This window comes from Cololabis saira, chromosome 9, assembly GCF_033807715.1.
Source record: "Cololabis saira isolate AMF1-May2022 chromosome 9, fColSai1.1, whole genome shotgun sequence".
In the NCBI taxonomy this organism is placed as follows: domain Eukaryota; kingdom Metazoa; phylum Chordata; class Actinopteri; order Beloniformes; family Belonidae; genus Cololabis; species Cololabis saira.
In genome coordinates, this window is record NC_084595.1 from 13,417,897 (window position 1) to 13,440,238 (window position 22,342).

The window sequence follows — 22,342 nt, forward strand, 5'->3', positions numbered from 1 at the left end:
TGATGAAGTGAAACTGTGTAAATCTCTGTTGAATTTTAAAAAAATATTGAAAAGTAAAATAATTAAGGATTACAATGCTAAATGATTGGAGTATAATTTGGTTAAGCAGAACAATTTAAAGGGAAATTTCTCTTTTTGTTTCTTTTCATATTGCAGATAATCTGGGTTTTCTGTTGGAAAGTACAGGGTAGGCAAATATAAGCTTTGGCTTCAGCCTATTCCTTTTTCGGTTACAGAGTTTATTATTATTTTTTGTGTGAAACTGATGAGTGTAAACTTGTATGAAAGTGTTTTGTCATTTACACACACACACACACAGTTTGAATTGCAAATAATGTAATGTAACCGAAATAAAAAATTCATTAAAAAAAAAAAATTCATTCATAGGTCATCATGATGAACTTCGCAGCCTACTTGATCCTCGTGACCTCCGTGGTCCAGGCGGGCCTGCTGAGGAAGAAACACGGGTCCTGTCCCCGGGTCTGTGATGTCTCTCAGTGTCCGGCCGCGCCGCCCGCCTGTTTCTACGGACAGGTGAGAGACGCGTGCGGCTGCTGCGTGGTGTGCGCGGTCGGGGAGGGTGAAGCCTGCCGGGACCAGAGCCGCGGGTTCCCCTCCTGCGCCGACGGCCTGAGGTGCGACACCGTCCCGGACGGTGCGGAGGGCCAGCGCAGCTCCTGCGTGTGCGTGTCCTCCGGCCCGGTGTGCGGCAGCGACGGCAGGACGTACCCGAGCATCTGCCGCCTGAAGGCCGAGAACCGGAGAGCCGAGCTGGAGGAGACTTCCCCCGTCATCCTCATCCAGCGGGGTAACTGCGACTCCGGTGAGTTGGAGGATTATCTTTACCTTTCTTTCTTGGTGTCAGTCTTATACAGGACTGTCTCAGAAAATTAGAATATTGTGATAAAGTCCTTTATTTTCTGTAATGCAAAAATGTCATACATTCTGGATTCATTACAAATCAACTGAAATATTGCAGGCCTTTTATTATTTTAATATTGCTGATCATGGCTTACAGTTTAAGAAAACTCAAATATCTAAAAAATTTGAATATTCTGGGAATCTTAATCTTAAACTGTAAACCATAATCAGCAATATTAAAATAATAAAAGGCTTGCATTATTTCAGTTGATTTGTAATGAATCCAGAATGTATGACATTTTTGTTTTTTTTAATTGCATTACAGAAAATAAAGAACTTTATCACAATATTCTAATTTTCTGAGACAGTCCTGTATATGCAGTTCACTTTTCTACATGTTAAAAACATGTCAACACTGATACAAATATTGTGCTTGATCTACTTAAAAAAAATAAGTCAACTTTTTGCATGAGATTATTATGTATAGTAGATCAAGAAAGACTAGTCTAGACTAGTATAAACTACTTAATTTTTTGTATGTAAATAATATATTTTGCAAGTACAGTCAACTTAATTGTGTTATATTTACAAAATTAAGTTGACTTTACTTGCAAATGAATTTTTCTACATACTAAAAATTAAGCAGTTTATACAAATTCAATTCAATTCAATTCAATTTTATTTGTATAGCGTCTAATACAACAAAAGTTGTCTCCAGACGTTTTCCAGAGACCCAGAACATGACCCCCGAGCAATCATTACATAAACAGTGGCAAGGAAAAACTCCCCTTTAGGAGGGAAGAAACCTTGACTAGACTCGTCTTTCTGGATCTACATAAAAATCTCATGCGAAAAAGTTGCCTTCATTTTTTTTAAATAGATCAAGCAAGATATTTTTTACTGTGGTTGTTCTACTTAGACAAATAAAGCATGTTTCATCTAAACGTTGGTCAATCTGCCAAATAGATTAAAATTGTTAAGGGAAAGGTAAATACAACAAGATCATTCCTTGTTGTTTGTGTGTAAATGAAAAGATTGCCTGGGATTACATAAATACTGCTTCTTAAGGAAAAAATGCACAATGTCTTGTTTTTTGAACAAATGCAGATTAAGTTCAAAACTAGATGTATTCATGTAAAGCAACAAACTTCATTTTTAATTGTTAATATCAGAGATTTAAATATGTTATATTTACATGCGCTTAGATTTATTTTTTTCAGTGTAATGTAAATGTAAATGTACTTTATTTATATAGCACCTTACATCAACCTACAGGTGAACCAAAGTGCTTTACGTAATAAACATATAATCAAGACAAAAAGTGCTTGCAGAATAAAACAAGAATAAAACATATGAACATATAAAACATCAAGACCAAAGTATTAAAAAAGTGTCGCCATACTACTGGGTATTAAAAGCCACCCTGAATAAATACATTTTCAGTTTAGATTTAAAAAGGCCCAGGTCAGAGACGCACGTAAGTCACAGGGAGGGGAGTTTATTCCAGAGCCTGGGGCAACTGAAAAGGCTCGGTCCCCCCAGTGCTTCTGCTTTGACCTACTTCCAACAAACTTTGGTTGGAGGATCTCAGAGTTCTGCCATGCCCACGCACCGTTAAAAGCTCTGATAAATAAGGAGGGGCAAGGCCGTTCAGAGCTTTAAAAACAAACATTAAAAGTTTAAAATCAACTCTAAAACGAACAGGCAGCCAGTGCAGGGAATAGAGGACCGGGGTGATCTGCTCTCATCTGGGTGTGTTCGTTAAAAGACGGGCAGCTGCATTTTGTACTAGCTGAAGACGGCTAAAAGAAGATTGGGTGATGCCAACATAAAGTGCATTGCAATAGTCCAATCTGGAGCTGACTAGAGCGTGGATAGCTCTCTCCATGTCGTGACGGCTCAAAAATGTTTTCACTTTGGCTAAAAGACGCAACTGATAAAAACTTGTCTTCACAACATTGTCCACTTGTCAGTCAAATTTTAAAAAGCTATCGAAAATCACTCCCAGGTTTCTAACTTTGGGACTGAAAGATCCGGAAAAAGCGCCAAAGTCAGCCGTCACAGTGTCTCAAAACAAAATGCACTCCGTTTTTTCCTCATTTAAATATAAAAAATTGTGTGCCAACCACTGCTTGATGTCAGCAATACATTCCAGCAGGGAGCCTAATGAAAATGTTTGGTACACTGCATATAAAGGGAATAAAAACAATGCAAATATAAAGCTTTTATTTAATTCTCATTTAATTCACAACACAACATACATACATAACAACATACATAACATTTCAAATGTTGTAAGTAAGAAATATTACCACTTTGTTAAGAAATGATTGCTCATATTGGATAAAAACATGGCTCTAAAAAGTCAGTAGCTTCATGGGCAACAAAAGGCTGTAAAAGTACTAAAGCAGAAAAACTGAAGATCACTTTACAACTAATTAATTAAAAATATGTCAGCAATTCATTGTTGAACCCTTGCCTATCTGTATACCCAATCTGCAAAAAACCTGCATCAACAAATTCAAGCTAAATCTTCAGTGTAAAATTGTGTATACTTTGAATATCTCATCTATCATAGGCCAACCTGATGTCATAAAAATAGATAAATAAATACACTCAAATTCAAAATAATTGTATTAATCCTCAAAGGAAATGTAATTGTTGCAGTGGTCACAGTTTAGGTCTTTTCAGGTTTCTTGCGGTGTGCAGGAAGGATCTCCTTAAGGCTTAAGCGCTTTGTGTTGCAGTGGATTTGAAGAAGCCTCTGACTGAGGACGCGCCATTGCGCCCAGGGTTGTTCATCGTCTTCTTCATTTTATCCTCCTCGGCACAATCAGGTCCAGAGGCTCCAGAACAGTTCCCAGAACCAATCCAGTCTTCTTTATCAGCTTGTTCAGTTTATTTACGTCACTGGCTCTGATGATGCCCCCCAACAGATGACGGCAGATTTGAATAAACTCACACAACTGACTTAAAGAACATAGTTAAAATCTTGCTGCAAATGCTGATGGACCTACTGTAAGATGTAAAGTCTGCTCTGTCCTTTCTTATAAACAGCACCAGTGTTGCATCTCCTGTCCAAAATAAACACATCCAAGAATATGGTGAAATCTGTGTTTAGATGGGTCAATGCTGAAAGTCAGTAAAAAAACAATCGTCATGGTCAGGGGTGGACATAGTCAGTCATCGAGGGCGGGTGTCCTTCAGGTTTGAGGTATTTCCCTATTTCACCACACCTGATTCTAATTAAGAGTCCTCATCATCAACATGTCATCAAGGTCTGGAAAAGTCTGTTAATGACACAGCCATGACTATCAAGGTGTGTTGAAGTGGGGATGCATGTAAAACCTGCAGCACACTGGCCCAAGAGGACCCACTATGTGCACCCTGGTCATGATCTTCAGGCCCCTCGTGTGGCACTTCTTTAAAAACAGGTATGATTCTGTTATGATGATATCATGGACTGTTTTCCATATTTCACTATCTAAGAACAGTTTGCTGTTTCATCAACAAATGCAGAAGCCACTGCCTTGGTGAACATGATCCACAGATGCTACTGTCTTTTATGGACCATGGTGTCAAACTGAGGCCCCGTTTACACGGGGCAAAAACTGAGGCGTTTTCATGCGTTTTGGCCGTTCGTTTACACGAAAACGGAGGTCAAAGCCTCCAAAAACGATAATTTCTGAAAACTCCGGCCAAGTGGAGATTTTCAAAAACTCCGTTTTCACGTTTGCGTCTAATCAGAGAAAACGGAGGAAAACGGAGATTTACGTCACATTATGCGACAGAAACGTCACCAGCAGCGTCATGAGTGCGACCTGTGTTTACAATTTGTTTGGCCACCGTCAATATTTTCTTTTATTTTACCTGTTTTAAATTCTCTCAGACTCTCGTTCCGTCTTGGAAGTAAAGCCTGAATTATGGTCCCGCGTTAAATCGACGCAGAGCCTACGGCGTAGGGTACGCGGCGATGGGCGCCATACGGTGTGCGTCCCCGCGTACCCTACGCCGTAGGCTCTGCGTTGGTGTAACACGGAACCATAAATCAGCCTTAACTGGAAGTTACACGTGTCATTTGTTGATGTTTTTTCCAGGATTCTGATTGGCTGGCATGACGTTAACAGCGTTTTCATGTGGGTCCGTGTAAACGAGGATATTTTTGAAAACGTAGAGGGGAAAATATCCGTTTTTGTAAATACCCGGCTACGTGTAAACGTGGCCAGAGTGTCACCCCATCTCAAGGTTTTGGAGATGTGTTGCTGTCATCAAACTCAAACATAACTATTTTATTTAAACAGAACATTTCCTCAGTTTCAATATTTGAATTGTATTGTTTGCTTTATTGTGAATGAACTATGGGTTGAAAAGATTTACAAATTGTTGCATACTGTTTCTGTTAACATTTACAGTGTCCCTACTTTTTCATAACAGGGGTTGTAAAACATTCTGTTGTTAAACTAGGACATACTGTATGACATTACCTAGGAGATTTAAAAAAAACACCTTAATTCCTGTGCATGTCATGGCATGTGTGTGGTTATCCACCAGCCTCTGCAAAAGGACACCGCCAATGCTTGATGGGAAGGTTATGGATAAGTGCACTCTTTGATTAAATGCGCTATAATTGAAGAGCATTTTTAAGACAACATAAATATTGCGCAATTTTTGTATTAAACTTCACTTCACTAACTTGCCAAACAAGTCTGCTCATGTGACCCAGTAATAGGTTCTAAACACAGTCAGTTTGCCAAAATATAAGACATCTTCAATGCAATTCAGAAGAGCTTTTAGAATTTTTAGTTCTGGACTTTAAGTTCTTTTAACAATGCAGTTTCAGTCAGTCATTCTCCCAACTCAATCTTTCCATCAGTAGTGTCTGCAAAATAATGGTTTTTAATCAACTCTTTCCTTGGTTTTGAAGCCAAGAAGCGATGTACGTCATGGATTAAGCTCCAAAGGTATTAAGAATCAAAATCATAATTCTGAGACCCAAAACCCAAGATCTGTAACCAAGAAATCAAAATCTCCAACCAAGACCGCAGTCATCTTTCTTGGTTATGTTTGTCTTCTCTTGCCATTGGTTCTAAATCCATCTCAGTTTTCAAACTGACTTTCTCAGTTGTGCTTTTTTTTTGTGTGTGTCAATCTAGAGCAGGGAAGTGGGACTTAGAATTGATCTACGTAGCTCCTTGACTACTGAATGACTTGGTGCCTAACATTGATGGAGATAAGTTGTTAATGTAATTAATATTAACACTGAGTCATTCATGGCTGGATAATGACTGAGGGGTTTTATAAATAAGGCTAGTGATGATCAAACACCAAGGTTCCACACTGAGGCTGCCCCTTCAAGCTTTGCTCCTTTACCAGAGGTCTAGGAGCCTAAAGACTTTGGGCCAAATCCACAAAGAATAGATTGCGCCCGCAAATAGCGCTGTGAATTGCGCTGCATTTGCCCCCGCAATTTGCCCCGCTTTAAGGTCCTATTCACAAAAGATTTTGCTCTAATGATATACCAGCGCAAACACGCCCATAAAGTTTTGGAGCTGAGCGCAATTTGCACTTGTCTGAGTCGAGCGGAGCTGTTTCCAGTGTTCTCCATATTTCAGCACACACATTGGTCCATAATGAAAACTGCAGAAATAAAAAATAAAGCGAGTGAAAATAAAACGCCGTGAGGTGCAAGGGCGCAATTTCTACTGGGAACAGGGGGGACATGCCCCCCCACTTATCAAACTCATGCTTTTGTCTCTCTCCCCCCGTTTTTTTTTTTTTTACAGTTTAAGAACTAACGGTAGGCTCAGCCTGTATTACAAATCATCAAGACACTGTGCGAAGAGGGGACGGGAGCCCCGCTCCCCCTCCTCCCTCCTCCCTCTGTGCTGTTCAAGGCTGATTTATGGTTCCGCGTTAAATCGACGCAGAGCATACGGCGTAGGTTACGCGGCGACGCGCACCGTACAGTGCACGTTGCCGTATCTTTCAGGCCCTTTTTGTGCGCAAGCAAGCTTTATAGATGAGGTCCCAGATAAGGATCTGACGGTAATTCATGTTCTGTGTTTTGCTACACACACCTACAGGTCAGCTGTTAAACACACACATTCTAGATTTATATGTTTATATGGTGGAATTGTTTGTAATAAAGCAGCCCCTTATGTATGGATGAATCCTGAACTCCGTCCTGTTACTTTTATTTTTAAATCCGATAAGTCCACAACCTCACTTGATCTGATTGTCTACAGTCATGTCTGAATATAGATTTCACCCTTAATATCATTCAGTATCACACAGGCTTGAATGATATTGAAGAGAGAGAGAGACAGAGATGGGGAGTGAGGAGTTTGCGCGCAGTTTAATACACGCTTCTGAAAGACGGTATTTGCTCCACTATTTTTGCGTGTGGCAAATAGCGCTGGCCTTTGTGAATTAGGCGCTTTTTGCAATGAGGCTTATTTGCATAGAAAGGGGGCAATTTTGCGCCGAATGTATGAATATTACCTAATTTGCATGCATGCAAATGGCACCGGCGCAGACTGCCACTATTTGCTTGGCAGCGCAGTTTGTGGAGCAATTCGCCCTTTGCGGGTGCTTTGTGAATTAGACGCTCTCTTTTTATCTCATTTGCACCGGTTTAGCGGCCGCAAAAGCAGCGCAATCCTTTTGTGGATTTGGCCCTTTGTAGTTTGTTGTTCCCAACATTGAGCTTTTCCTGAGGAATTTGTCTCTACTACCTTCCATATCATTTTAGTCCACTTCAGTGATTTTAGTCCTCCTTGTCAGAGTTAGGAATTAAAATGCTAATAAAATATGTTAGCTCAGACTCAGACTCTAAAAGCGGGTTGGTGAAGGACATGCACTGTCACACACATTCAAGCACCTCAGAAAACTAACATCTGCTGCAAGATTAAAAATCCTATATATGTCATGGACAAAAGTTTTTACCAAATCATGGTACTTGCCACTAATATATATGCAGACAATTGTATTGTATTGTATTGTATGATAACACGTATTTCAAGGGCATATATCAAACTAACTAAGGTTCCCCAACAGAGGAAGATACTGAAACAAGACCGTCAGTGTTTTTCACATCACCTGACACCTGTTGTTATAACTGATTGGTGAAAACAGTGGAAGGTGTCTGCCCAGAGCAGGCTGATGTATTGTACCATACCTGGGCTGAATGTTAATGCTCTCAAGTCAGAAATATTCCACTGATAGCACTTAATTCTCCCCTTAGGGAGTCAAAGCACCACACTGCTCCAATATATCCAATTTATTCTCCAACTGTGTCCTGTCAGTTTTCATTTTTCTTATCACAGTCATACATGGAGGTGAGAAGATTCTTCATGCGCTACACCTCTTATAAATTTATGAATACAGATTTATGCCAAACCATACAGACATACTGTGCAATATAAAGGTGGACAAAAAAAATCAAAATAAGCTGTATTTACCAACAACCACTGGGAATCTCTCCCTTTAATAAACATTTTTAACATAATATATACTTATATTGTATATATTTATTCACAGTTTATTTCCCATTCCAGCATTCACTAACACAACATAGATTACATATTATATCTTAAAAAAACACCCTAAAATGAGACCAAGTCTTTTTTTGACAGGTGATATTTAACAACTGAACACTATTAGAAGATTGAAAGAAAAAGAAGGAAAAAAAACACAATTTATTGCTCAATAATTCTTAATGTTTATTTCCAGTATATTAGAGATAATTGAACCACAACGTATCTCTCATCTTCTATAAAAGCTTATCAAAATGTTTTAAGATTTGTTTTTTTAGACTGTGTGTACACTTCTGGATTCAATCCAATTCAATTCGATTTTGTTTATATAGCGTCTATTACAACAGAAGTTGTCCCTAGGCGCTTTCCAGAGATCAAAAACATGACCCCCGAGCAATTGTTCATAAACAATGGCAGGTAAAAACTCCCCTTTGGTAGAAAAACCTTAAGCCAAACAGTGGCAAGAAAAAAACCCCTTTAGGAGAGAAGAAACCTTGAGCGGGACCTGGATCATAAGGGGGGCCCTCCTGCTGAAAGCCAGATGGGTAGAGCAGGAAAAGAGAGAACAGACAGTGAGAATGAACAACAGAGAAAGGGGAGACACAGACATAATGGCTAACTGGTACACTACAGGGATGACTGTACAAGCAGATGCAGACACTGAGGGGGTCAGAGTGGGGGAACTGCAGGTCAGGATGTCAGCAGGCCAATACCAGACATCCACACAGACAGGTGTAGGTGGTTCCACCTGCAGAGTGTTTGTCCGCATGTCCAATGCAGAGCAGTGTCGTGATCCCAGGGTTTAGATTGTGTGAGGATGCATATCATTTGTTATTTGAGTGACATGGCAGGAACCATGACCTCTGAATAATAACTACCGGTAACTCAGCATACTCAAATCCGCCTTAACACCACCTGCTTGATATGGAGAAGCTGCACATCCGTCAGCAAAAACAGCTCAAGCCGGCTAAACATAGAGAGCCTCTGTGGATGTCCTAGGGTTGTCTAGAGGGGTGTTAAGAACAGATCTGAGTTTGAGGGAATTAGGGGCCCCGGTGAATAACTCAGACTCTGTCTTTGAGAGTTTGTTGAACAGTTTTTATCCAGTTTTTTGCAGGATTCACTAATGTAGCTCCTTACTATAGCGCTTGAGAAAAGATTTCCAAAAGTAATCCCTTGCCGGTTTTGTATTATCAGCTATCGATTACTGAAAGTGGTTGAAGGAGTGCTGAGTGATAGTTAGTCGTGTTTCCACTCCACTTTTGTGATGAAGGTAGGGGTCTGTGTTTCCATTGAACAGTGTTTATTGAAAGGGCGTAATTCTTGTAACTGTCCATACATCGTCTCTTCAAAACAACAAAAAATAAAATCTCAACGTTAAAGAAGATGGATGAAGACATCTTTAGTCTCTTGATAAATTATTGCCATTGCCGCTGTTGAGAAAATAGTCAGATGATGAAGGCAGTGCATGATCATTCAAGTGATATTCAGAAGCAAAGACCTTATGTAATGTATAGTGATTAAGTAGTGTTATAGCACAACTAAATTGTATAAATGCATCCAAAAACAGCTGGAAGCTGGATTGATTACTTTAAATTGACGACGACGTCACATCCAGCGCTGCCACACAAGGAAATGCGCATAAGTGTTGATATTACACGTTTACAATAAAGTGGATTATTGGATCACCTGAAAAAACATTTCTTGGAAGTGTAAAAAGATTTGTCTTATATTTGGGAGGCTTTTTCGAATGATACTCATTTCCATTACAAGATTTCTTTTTCAATATTTGGGTTTTATGAAAATCTAGGGGTGATGGGAAACGTGACCAAAGGTGTCCAGCTTAGGCTTGTGTGTATGTACAGCTATGAGTGTAATTCTTTTAGTCTATTTTGATTGGTTTTCTGTTTTCTGAAAATAGTCTGAAAAAATTCCTCATTAAATATTTAGTCATCGTAGTTATCATTGCAGTTTTGGTGTGAGCGCTACCAAAAAAATATTAGCGCAGCATCTTTTTATAGTGAGTTATAGTTCTTCCAGTTAATTTTACTACCGACTTTATCCAATTTTAATGTAGACTTTATTTCTTTCAGTCTAGATGAAACTTTTTTTCTTGCATTGTTTCTTTAATGCCTTTTATATGCTAATTATATTCAGAGCGGCATGTCGACCTTTTAATTCACCGTGAGGTTCTTATCAGAAACTCTGAAGTAAATGAGGTTCAAACACAGTATGAGGTAATTTCTGACACGTGGTTGCTAAATGTCTACAGCTGTTCATTTCCCTGGAATAAGTGACTAAACACAACAAAAAACACATAACAATACATTTAAAAACCACTAATAACTGTTTGCTATAGATATAATTCTGGTTTATGAATTCCAAGATTTGAGTTCTTATTAGAAGACAAAAAAGCTTGAGGAGTTTCATTTAAAATCCAGCGCATGGTGTCACGTGTCACGTGAGAGCGTGCAACCTTTTCCTCAACAATGCAGGATAGTCAAAGTCCTCCTCCTCTGCTTTCTGTGAAATTGTTTTGAACCTGAAGGCAAAATATTTGCTGATTAATGTCACGTTTAAAAAAGGTGAATGGACCAACGTGTCTTTGCAGGAGCATACGTTCATGCAAATGAAGGTATGAACAGCTCTGAAGGAGCCAAGCCCAGTGCTTTTGGCTACTGAGAATGTTTGACCTAGATAGAACCTGGTCTATCTAGGTCAAACTGCAAACTTGGCTGCTTCTGCCCACGTTCCCCGGCAGTGACGGACGAGCCAGGACGCTTTTCTTCTGATGCAATTAAAACTGAATTTATTGGGTCTTCTTTGATTGATCAGACAAAGCATAACGTGTCTAAGGTTTAGCGCCACAGCGGTCAAAAACCTTTTGCCCTTCCGGGCCAAACATGTGTCAAACAAATGTTACGTCATCACCTTTATACCTGTGGCTCAGGTAACAACACAGCGCCACCAACAGACACACACAGTGAAGAACAACATATTTGGCTCCTATAAGCTCTTTTGGAAAAATACCGACAAGAAAGAGATTTAACATCCACAACATTGTGTGATTCGTGCGGATGTGCAGCCTTCAGCCAGTCGGGGAGAGTAGCTCCGGCTGGCTGGTTATCTAAGCCTCATACCCATACTCTTAATTGGGTTTTACCTTATAAAGGTCCAGAACATTCACCCCTGTATAGTTGTTGTGGATGTTAAATCTATCAATGGAATATCCCATTTCAGATGTTGCTTCAGTAATAAAACCACTACATTTAGATGACACTTGGCTAGTATAGACTGCCAATTGCTTCTGTAGGATTTTTAGCATGACAATGTCTATTCAGTAAGAGATCATGGATAATCATGGGCAGAGCTAACTATAAATAAAAAGGCTATGCGTCATATTAGAAAGAAATGTATTACTTTACATGAATTTACCTGATGTACAGTAGTAGAAGCAAAGATGAACTCCCTGAGAATTGTCATGGATGCATATTCAAACAATAAAGTAGTTTTTCTTTGTTTCTTAGTTTGTTAAATCAATTTGAGAGGAAGCCTTGAGCAGCCAGTTTAGGAACCAGCTTTTGATACTTTGGGTTTGGTGTCAAGGCAGAAGTTAGATGGGGTCACTGTTTTGCAGCCAGTCCCTAGTGTCCTTTAGATGTTGTGCAACTTCCCATTATCTCCATATATTTGGCATCAGCTCTGCAAACCAGATGTTGCCTCTTATCTGAGCCACACTAACAACTGGTTTTTGATGTCAGTGAAGTCTCAAAAACTGTCCCTTTTTTGATGATTTCCAGGATATCAATCTAACTTCATCAAAAAAACAACACATTACACAGATTGGGATAAGAACTGATGAATGCATTACTAAAACCTGGAAGTATCATGGTGACTTAAAAAAATGTAGTGTTTAATGCAGAAACGTGAATGACCAGGTTTCTGCACCAACAGATTAAGGAAAGAGTGGTTTAGGGAGCATGATATGACTGTTGCTAAAGGTCTCTTGAGTTTTCATATATTTTCTTATGTCTTTAAAGGAGTAAAGAATCCTGGAAGTATGCGCTACAAGTTCAACTTCATTGCAGATGTGGTGGATAAAATTGTCCCAGCCGTGGTGCATCTGGAACTTTTCCAAAGGTAGGACTAACCAAACAAAAAAAATCTAAAGTTCCTTTAAACACAAGATGACCTTTTTCTTTTTGCCATTTGTTTTCCAGAGTGCCATTCTCCAATGAGGAGGTCCTTGTCTCAAGTGGCTCAGGGTTTATAGTATCTGAAGATGGCTGGATTGTCACTAACGCTCACGTCCTCAAAAACAAGCATCGGGTGAAAACTGAACTGAAAAGTGGTGTGCATTATGACGCCGTGATCAAAGATGTGGATGAGAAGATAGACATTGCCCTGATCAAAATTGAGCCAGATGTGAGTGCTTTGTCGTTACCCATCAGCTTGCTGTGACTTTTCAGCTAAATTCCCACTGGAGTTTTCCCTGACCTGGCAGCTCACGTCAGAGTCTAAAGCCTGATTTAAGGTTCAGCGGTAAACCAATGCAGAGCCTACGCCGTTGCCGTGACACCGTCGTGAACCCTTCGGACTTCTCCGTCACTCCATTTTGCAATGGTGCAATACCACCCCAGAGCGCTAGGGGGTTGCGTTCTTTTCCTGAATGGTTTATCGTCGTCTCTAGTTGATTCTTTGTTTAGCTTCCGGCTTTTCCGCAATGATTCGACTGCCTTTTTTCTGTCACCGCAGGGAATTGTGCCATGACAGAATGACATAGTGTGCCGTGGAACTCTTGGCTAATATTATTGAAATTGCTAATATTGCGGTGCAAGACTGGTACATTAAAGTACAAGTGTTACTGGCATTAAAACAGGTGAATATTTAAATATATATAATTCATGTTTATTAGTGTTCAATTGTTTTAATGGGTTACATTTTTACACTTTAATATATTATAGCCCAATGGTATATACACTGGACTATATTATATACCTAATAATTGATGAAAATACTAATACATGAAATGCTCAGAGTCATAATCTGATTCAGAGTGCACTTTATTGCAAAAACATTATTAAGTATAAACCGCTTCTTGAGGCCAACTTTTTCCGCAGGTGGACGTACTTGTCCCTGAGGTTTTTCCACCTCTTTAAGCAGTCCGCCACGTCCAGGCCAATGTTCATCGATATTTCCCTCGAAGAATTTTGTGCCATCTGGCAATCTTTGTAGCGAGGTGACGAGGAATTGTAAAGGTGGTCATATTTACGGACTTCCTCAATGAGTCGCTCCTCGACTTGGTCCATGTTGATAATGTTCTGTCCGTGTACAACAACAAGATGTTTAAAAATGGCGGGGATGGCGCAGTCTGGAACCGGAAATGCGTTGCTACCAAGCAAACCAATCGCAGCCCTCTCGGCCTGCCTTGGGTCTGCGTTGCCTCGACGCGTAGTTACATATTTTGGGAGGTATGCGTCAGGCTACGGCGTAGGCTACGGAGAGACTCCCGCGTAGCTGCGTACCCTACGGTGTAGGCTCTGCGTTGGCTTACCGCAGAACCATAAACCAGGCTTTACACGAGTATGTGATAATCTTGTGCACAAAGCAGGCCAGAGAGTCTGCAGGGAAAGTAACCAAGAACTGTTCTGCACCAAAATGACACACTTTTCAAGGTGAAATGTTCTGAATTCACCTGAAGGTGGTGTATTTTGGTGCTTTTTGCCAGTGCTGTACTGAATAAATCGTGTTTCTGCTCAGTATGGTGAATTCAGCTCAGTATCCCGTACTGTAAATCAGCATGATTACAATTTCTGATCTGATCTGAAGACAAACCATTGTAGATTTTAAGAATAAATACAAGGCACTGCTATTCCTCGCTATTTTAATGGTGAAAATGTGTGTCTAATGCGGGAGTGGTGACAGCTATACAGTGCTACATCTCCCTCTGATACATCTACATAAAAAGGGTCTTAAAGCTTGTTTAAAAGGAAAATTTGACTTTACATAAGGCTGTATAGTGTGTGAGATGCAGATATAAATTAAGCCGAGCGTTGCAACCCTTCTTGTAGATGAATGTCCTCCTACCTGAAGTAAGAGGAGGCAGGCAGAGACAAGCTGCTTTACTGAACATTCTTTAACTCTGTCATTTTATGTCAAAATTTAAAGTGGCGACTGTAAATGAAGCCAGATCTTTTTTCCAGTGCAGATGGCGACAATATTTCATACTGGCAACTTTATCATAAATTGAAGTACGGTATTACAGTAAAAGTACTTTAGAAGCTCTGAAGGACGTTTAGAGGTCACAGAGCTCCACTTCTAAGCCCAATCAAAGCTTCAGATTGTCACAAAAACATTAGTTTGGCAATGGGATGGATTAATGAAGCCCACGTAGCAGCAACGTTTCCCCACATGGGAAGCATTTACTGTGTTTGTTCACTAGCCAGCCAGCCAGCCATGTCTGAGTAATTTGCATACTGAGGTTGAACTGTGGGTGGATCAACATGACGAGAACATGTTTGTGCAAATATAAAAATCCAACAATCAGTGCCAAGGGCTGTGAGTTCAGAAATGCGCAAATAATACATTGCCCTTTTCTTTTTTTCCCCTACATTTTAATGACATAGTCAAATAAACCTTATTTTCAAATTGTGGCCAAGCTATTTAGAGGCAGATTTTTTTTAAATTAAATACATCTTGTCAGTGTGCTCAGTGTGCTCAGTGTGCACACGGTGCGATGATAAACCCATTACTCACACTGACACTTTTAGAAACCGTGTTTCTTTTATAATAATTGGCAAAATGTGCATCTGATTTTCATTATCAAAATGTCTTTAGCATTTCTTCTGTAACATACGCATCTTGGTGGTAATTCAAACAGGTATCTACTGCAGCCAGAACGTGTGTGTGCTGCAGTAATGAATTGCCCTGGAAGCTTCATCATGTCTCCTCCCTGCAGGGTCCTCTGCCGGTGCTGCGTCTCGGCCAGTCTCTGGACATGCGTCCGGGAGAGTTCGTGGTGGCAGTGGGAAGCCCCTTCTCCCTGCAGAACACCATCACCACCGGCATCATCAGTGCTGCCCATCGTAAGAGCCTGGAATTGGGCTTCAAGGACTCAGACGTGGACTACATCCAAACGGACGCCATCATAAACGTGAGTGCATTAGCACACGCTGCATTTCAGTGATTCTGCGTCTCATCTGATCTGTTTTCCCTGCATACACATAAGTAATGACATGTTTTTGTTTTTCTTTGGATTCACAGTATGGCAACTCTGGCGGGCCACTCGTCAACTTGGTAAGATGATTTACTGTAGCACACTGGCACGTGTGAAGGGATAATAGCAAGCTGTCTGCATAGTTGTATGCTATGTACATGAAATGTCTTGTTTTACTGAAGGCATGAAAGACGTATGTAATTATGTAATTTGCTCCCTCTAGTCTGGTCCCTCAGGTTCTGATTAAGATTCAACTTCCCCTTAAAATATCTTAGGAGAAGACGTGATTATGGAGGGCTTTGCATGGTAACCGTGGGATAAAATGATGCAGATTTAAAAATGATTCTGCCGACATGTTATTTTCCCTAAAAGTTTAAGTTTTCAAAGACTTAGGTTTGTGTTTTGAGGAATAGGAATACTGCGCTATGGTTTGTGCATTGGGGAAGGAGAGCAGAGCTCTCTGCAGTTTGATTTCTTCCTCTGATACAATTGTGAAAGTCCACAGTCTCACAGCTCTCCTGCCTTTCTCTGTTTAACAGGATGGAGATGTAATAGGCATTAATACACTGAAAGTGGCGGCAGGGATCTCGTTTGCCATCCCCGTAGACAGAATCCGCCAGTTTCTTGCAGATTTCCACAAGAAACAATTCAGCAGTAAGCATGTTCATATGTTGGTCTCCAGAAATCAGTTTAAGAAGTCGTCTATTCACTCTGTAACCAATCCAACCATTGATCTGCCTCTAGGAAACACAGAACAAAGAAAGAAATTCTTAGGCATCCGGATGCTGCAGCTCACGCCAATGTAAGTTATCAACCAATTAGTTCCTTATACACTGCATGTCTGATGGTAAACAAGTACCTCAGTGATTCTGTACTCTTGGACATAAAGTGGTGACCTTATACCTCAAAAACACATAAAAAATGATAAAAATGTAAACTAGAAGGGGGTAAAAAAAAGCCTCTCCCAGATCTGCTTTTCAGCACTGATGCAAACTGTCAGCTGTAGTGTGGCCATTTTCGTTAATAAATAAACAAATAAAAACTTGATCTACACTAGACTAGAGCACAGCTGTACAGGTGATTGTCTCATTTAAACTCTGCACCGGTGGTTTTGTGACAGGCTGGTAACTAAAGATAGCTGCAAAATAAACATTGAAACCTAATATTGTGTTAATTTGAGTCATTTATGTGAAGTTCTTGTTTAATAAGAAACTTAATTTTACACTTTTTATCAATTACGTGGCAAGATAATACAGTCATAACAAGACAGGACTATACTCTGACAGTCCAATACTGGTTGAATGGCAAATGTTTACCCCAATGACATCAAATGACCATTCATCCAGAGAGCCACATGAATGTGTGAATTAAATCAGACTCTATAACCAGGCCTACTCTCAGTAGCCAATGAACAATAACTTGTGCAATAACATAAGATGTGCAATATCTGCCAGTCTACCTCACACACACTCTACCTGCTTTTTTTTCACTGTTTCTTTTCTTTCAATCTACTGTATATACTGCTCATATTTCTGTAATTATACATATTTTATTTATATATATTTTTATATTTTTTACTTTTTAGTCTTTTTTACCCTTCCCCTGCATGTGTGTGCTAAGTGTACAGCTGCCAACAAAATAAGTTTCCCCACTGAGGGAGAAAATAAAGGATTATTTTATCTTATGTCTCTTATCTAAATGTCATGGGAACCCATGGTGTGGTTCTGATGTAATCTAAGAATGTAAATCTAAGATAGAAAAATAGATATTATAGATTTCAATTTTTGATTGGAATACAAAACATTTGAAATCATTTAATCATTGTTCCCATGTTCTTGTAATCCTTATGTTTTTTTGCTTTTCTAATTTCAGTTCAATCCAAGATATCAAGGAACGTATACCAGAATTCCCAGATGTGAAGACTGGGGTTTATATCTATGAAGTCATGCCTGGGACAGCTGCCTCCAGGTTTGAATCACCCTAGTGAACACTTACACTGTTAAGACAACTCATGGTCCTTTATTATAAAGATATTATCAGGAACAACCTTTGTAGTGTGATTTCAAAAGTGTAATTTGTACACACTATTACAGACGGTACCTCAGTGTCTGTCTAAAATGCTATACTGACTAAAGTTCTTTCCTTTTTTATTATGAAGCTCCGCCTAGAGCCAGTCAGTATAATGCTTAGTTAGACCTCATATAAGCTTTAAAGTGCAACAACAGAGCTATGAATAGGCATTTAGAGGCCCCTGGTTACATAGAATAACATAGAATAGAATACAATAGAATAAGAGCATCATCGTATCTGTCAAGGCAGCAGACTGAGTTGTAGTCTGGTCCTTTGTTATGCTGGTGCGTCTTACAGACAAAGGATTGTCATCTTCCTCCCATTAAAGACAGAGTCCTTTGCTGGCTTTATTTACACTCTGTATTCTCATCAGACATTGAAGCCTGAAGCTTTGAAGGGCACACAACAGAAGTACAAGCAGTATAGCAGAGCCTGCTGATTTACTGTGACAATGCTGAAGTGGCTGCAGACCCCACACCCCCTTAATCAGAATCAGAATCATGTTTATTTGGCTAAGTCAGGTCAAACAAGACAGGGAATTTGATTCACTTATTTTAGCTCAATGTACAGTAAATAGACAAATGACAGCTCTTATTAACATATATACAATTTTAAAAAAAAGTGAAAGGTGCAGCAGTATGAGGTCAAGCACAACGTGCCAACGAATGATCTTTGAAATGTTATGCAATCAGCCTGCAAATAGAAATACAGCAATTTCCAATATTACTGTCCAATAATATTCATATACAGTCCAATTCATTGCCACTCATGTATAATCTAATTTATTCCAATAAAACCCTGAATGTATGATACCAATTCAGAAAGAACAGACGAGCTGAGGTACCCATCAGATTTCACATAATTTTGACTTTGGTGAGATGAAAAGGGAAATCAGTTAACAGGGACAATAAAAGCCACCAGAAGCAGGCTCAGAAAGCCAACCGTGTGGACCTCCAGTTGGGAGTATTTGTGCAGTCCACCATGTACTCTATATCCCTTAAAACAATGTGCCACCACAGCTTTTAGTTTGATTCTTTTCAGTTGCTTTCAGTTATATCTTATTAATCTCCAAATAGCAACGATATTTTGCAGTAACTGTTAGTATTTAAGATTTTTAAACATTTCCTGCAGCAGATTGGCTGAAGACAATATGTAAAATGATGGACGCAGCTTGCCATGCTAAATACGAAACCAAAGCAAGTACCAAAAACTCTGGTTTCCTTTCAACTGCCACCAGGGTGCATACTCCCATGGTTGCAGAAACAAATCTGTTGTCGTAGAGGTTCGTGGGAAAATAACTCGACAAACTCATAAAGAATTTTCTAAAGGAATTTGTGGTCTCATAAATTTCATACCTTATTTCCTATCTACTATAAAACAGAATATACCTTCAAGTTGAGCCATGTTACAACAGATAGACTGCCACCAAATTTAAACACAAATGTTCTACTTTCAGATCAACCCTAAATTTAAAGATTCAAAACATGGGAAAAACAGTTTGAATAAGAGAGCGTAAAGAGAGCGAGGAGGCTAACTAAGGAGAGGCAAAAGCAAAAAAAAAACCAAAGGCAAGAACCAACGTTAAACAACGATGCATCTCAGTGACAGGAGTTAATCTGTGGAACAGCTTAGATACAGAAATGAAAATGTGTAGCATGTTATTATAATTCAAAAGCAGCTATAAATACTAAATGATTAATACATATAAAACAAAGGTATAATACACATAGGCTTGTACCTATGGACATGTGTATGTATATGTGTGTATGTGTATGTATATATATATGCGTAGGTATGTGTGTGTGTATGTATACATATATATATATATATATATATATATATATATATATATATATATATATATATATACATATATATGTGTGTGTGTATATACAGTATGCGTGTGTATGTATGTATGTATATGTGTAGGTATGTGTATGTATTATTGTATTATTGTATTGCTTATATAAATACTGTATGGAATTATATTTATTATGACATTGCACTAGTTTATAAAAGCTAACATTGTTTTTGTGAAAAGGGTAGGCGTCATAAGCTTAGGCTTCAGTCTACACCTTTTGGTCCTTGGTTTTTAGTTAAAATTGTATAAAATTGTGTGTATGTATATATATATATATATATATATATATATATATATATATATATATATATATATATATATATATATATGTATACAAAAAATTATATATAATTTTTGGTGTGTGTATATATATATATATATACATACCAAAAATTATATATAATTTTTTGTATAACACTGACGATTTACACCTGTAGTTTGGGTTATTTGTGTTGTGGAAATAGAAAGGACCAATAAACTAAACTAAACTAAGCCTTGAGTCCATTTCAGTAAGACTTTGTGTTTTGTCGGCAGCGCTGGGATGAGAGACCACGACGTCATCGTCAGGATCAACGGGCAGACCATCCACACCACCAAGGAAGTCACCAGTGCTGTCCAGAGCGGCACTCTGCTCTCAGTGGTGGTGAGGCGGAAAGATGGGGACGTTATGCTAACAATCACTCCTGAAGAGAAGGACTGAGGCCGCCAGATTCAGGCTGTTGGGTTTGCTTAACTGGATTTTGAGAACAATGTGGAAAGAAAATGTCACTGTATGAGTTTGGGTTGTTGGGTGGCAGCTACTGTCAAAACCTCTCCCATCAGATATAGAGTTGAAAAGCAGCACAAATGTGAAAAACGCATTAGAAAACCTTCAGTCAACATGAAAAGCAAATGTTTTCCATGGCCAAGGGAGGTCAGTGCACTGCAATTTAAGTAAGCATGAAAATCACCACAGTATAATTAAAGAAAATAACATGAATTTAACAGCACTGCTGTTGCAAATGTTTGTAATTATAAACAAAAGGACAAAAAAGGACCAGATCGCCAATCCTCTTCTGTCTAACTCGTACCACTGTTAATACAGCTTTACATAATAATCCAGACTGGCTGGCTTAGTAATCATGAGAATTAATTCATTACATTTTTAATAAAGTATAAACCACAGTTTTTTTTAAGTTGAGAAGCTGTGTAAAATGTTAATGATAAAAACAGAATGCAATAAACACACATCTTGTCCCCAACAGAACATAAACAACATAATGCTAAAACAGAAAAATGTTGTCATTTTATGGAAAATACTATTTCATTTTAAATTGGATGGCAGCAACATCTCAAAAACGTTGGATCGGGGCAAACAAAGGTTGGAAAATCAAAAACAACTGCAGGAGTTTTTGAAAAATGTTTGGTTCATTTGCAATGGGTCAGTAACACACAAGGTATAAAAAGGAGCCGGTGTTTACGCTGTATTTTTAGTTATTTTACAATCTCTGCCCAACTTTACATCTGAGAGGCTCTCCCAGATACAGCTAGGCAGAGGTTTACATATCTGAGACAAACTGCATCAAATATGGTGCAACAATTACAGGAACATGTTCCTCAATGTAAACTACAAAGACTTTGAAGACCCACCATCTACATTGTATAATATACAGTAATCAAAGGAGTCAGAGAATCAGGAGGAATCTCTGTGTACTGGGCAAGGCCGAAGGTCAAAACTGCTTCTACTTCTTTGGGCCCTCAGCCAATACTACATTAAAAACAGACGTGATTCTCTACTGAAAATCACTTCATGGGCTCAGGAACACTTCCAGAGATTGTTATCTGTGAACACAGCTCGGCATTAGCTTACAGCTCCATCATGCAACGAAGAAGCCACATGTGAACTCAATCCAGAAAGCTGCTGTTTTCACCGGGCCAAAACTCATTTAAAATGTTCCGAGGCAACATGGAAAACTGTAGACCATGGTTTTTGTGTTGTGCCTACAAGGGGGAGGGACCATCCAGCTTGTCATCAGCACTTAGTTCAACAGCCTGCATCACTAGCCCCTTTCACACAGAGATTCCGCAATATTGGTGTAAAGAAGTCCTGCCAATACGCCGCCTTTGTTGGTTCACACAGAACCATACAACGCCGGCATAACGCCGCTCCCGTCTGTAAATTCACACAGCATGCCGGCGTTCCGCAATCAGAGGCGTGACGACAGCGTCAGTCCGACCGTCATGTCAGCGGCATGCCGGCTGTGTCATTCACACAGACCCCGTTTCGTCTCTGTGACGGCTCTGTGACTACCTCCGCTGCCGGCTTATTGGTGGGGCCACTTGGCCCCCCCATTCCGCCTCCGTGACTTTCACACAGAACAGCGAGGCGGCTTAAAGGCGCAACGTTCCCGCCTCGAACTGGCTGTGTGAAAGGGGCTTCTGATGGCATGGGGTATGGGTATGTGTGGTATGTGGGCAGCTCAGAAATGTGGAAAGTACATTGAGGTTTAAGAGCAATGCATGTCTCCATCCAGACATTTCTTTTAGGGAAGATCTTGCATTTTTCAGCAAAGCTAAACCACATGCTGCATCCAAAATTACGGCATGGCTCCACGGGAGCTAAGTCTGAGTGTTGTGTGTTTGCCCTCCTTTGAGTATGAAATGTACATTCATAAACCTTGAAAAGAGAGTACATTTGTTTTATTTATGGGAAAAAATAAAGAGTAAATATACTGCCTGGACACTGATGTTGGATTCTCCTGGTGGAAATGTGTTTATTTAAAGAATGATGAGACTTTTAAAGGTTATAGTCCAAGAAAC

At 39.4% G+C, this 22,342-nt stretch overlaps 1 protein-coding gene across 1 annotated transcript; it reads left to right on the forward strand.

Annotated features, from left to right (window-relative positions):
- The first annotated feature begins 393 nt into the window (after positions 1-393).
- On the forward strand, positions 394-21,573 carry htra4 (HtrA serine peptidase 4). The gene is made up of 9 exons (XM_061730208.1): positions 394-823; positions 12,437-12,536; positions 12,617-12,821; positions 15,355-15,549; positions 15,660-15,692; positions 16,152-16,266; positions 16,357-16,414; positions 17,485-17,580; positions 20,078-21,573. The coding sequence occupies exons 1-9, from the start codon at positions 394-396 to the stop codon at positions 20,241-20,243; spliced, it is 1,398 nt and encodes a 465-aa protein (XP_061586192.1). The 3' UTR covers positions 20,244-21,573.
- The last annotated feature ends 769 nt before the right edge of the window (positions 21,574-22,342 follow it).

Excerpts from the sequence above, each read along its gene's own strand:
- htra4 (XM_061730208.1), top strand. The coding sequence starts at position 394 with ATGATGAACTTCGCAGCCTACTTGATCCTCGTGACCTCCGTGGTCCAG. Across the intron at positions 824-12,436 it reads GCGGGGTAACTGCGACTCCG|GAGTAAAGAATCCTGGAAGT; the intron begins GTGAGTTGGAGG and ends ATGTCTTTAAAG. Across the intron at positions 15,550-15,659 it reads AAACGGACGCCATCATAAAC|TATGGCAACTCTGGCGGGCC; the intron begins GTGAGTGCATTA and ends TTGGATTCACAG.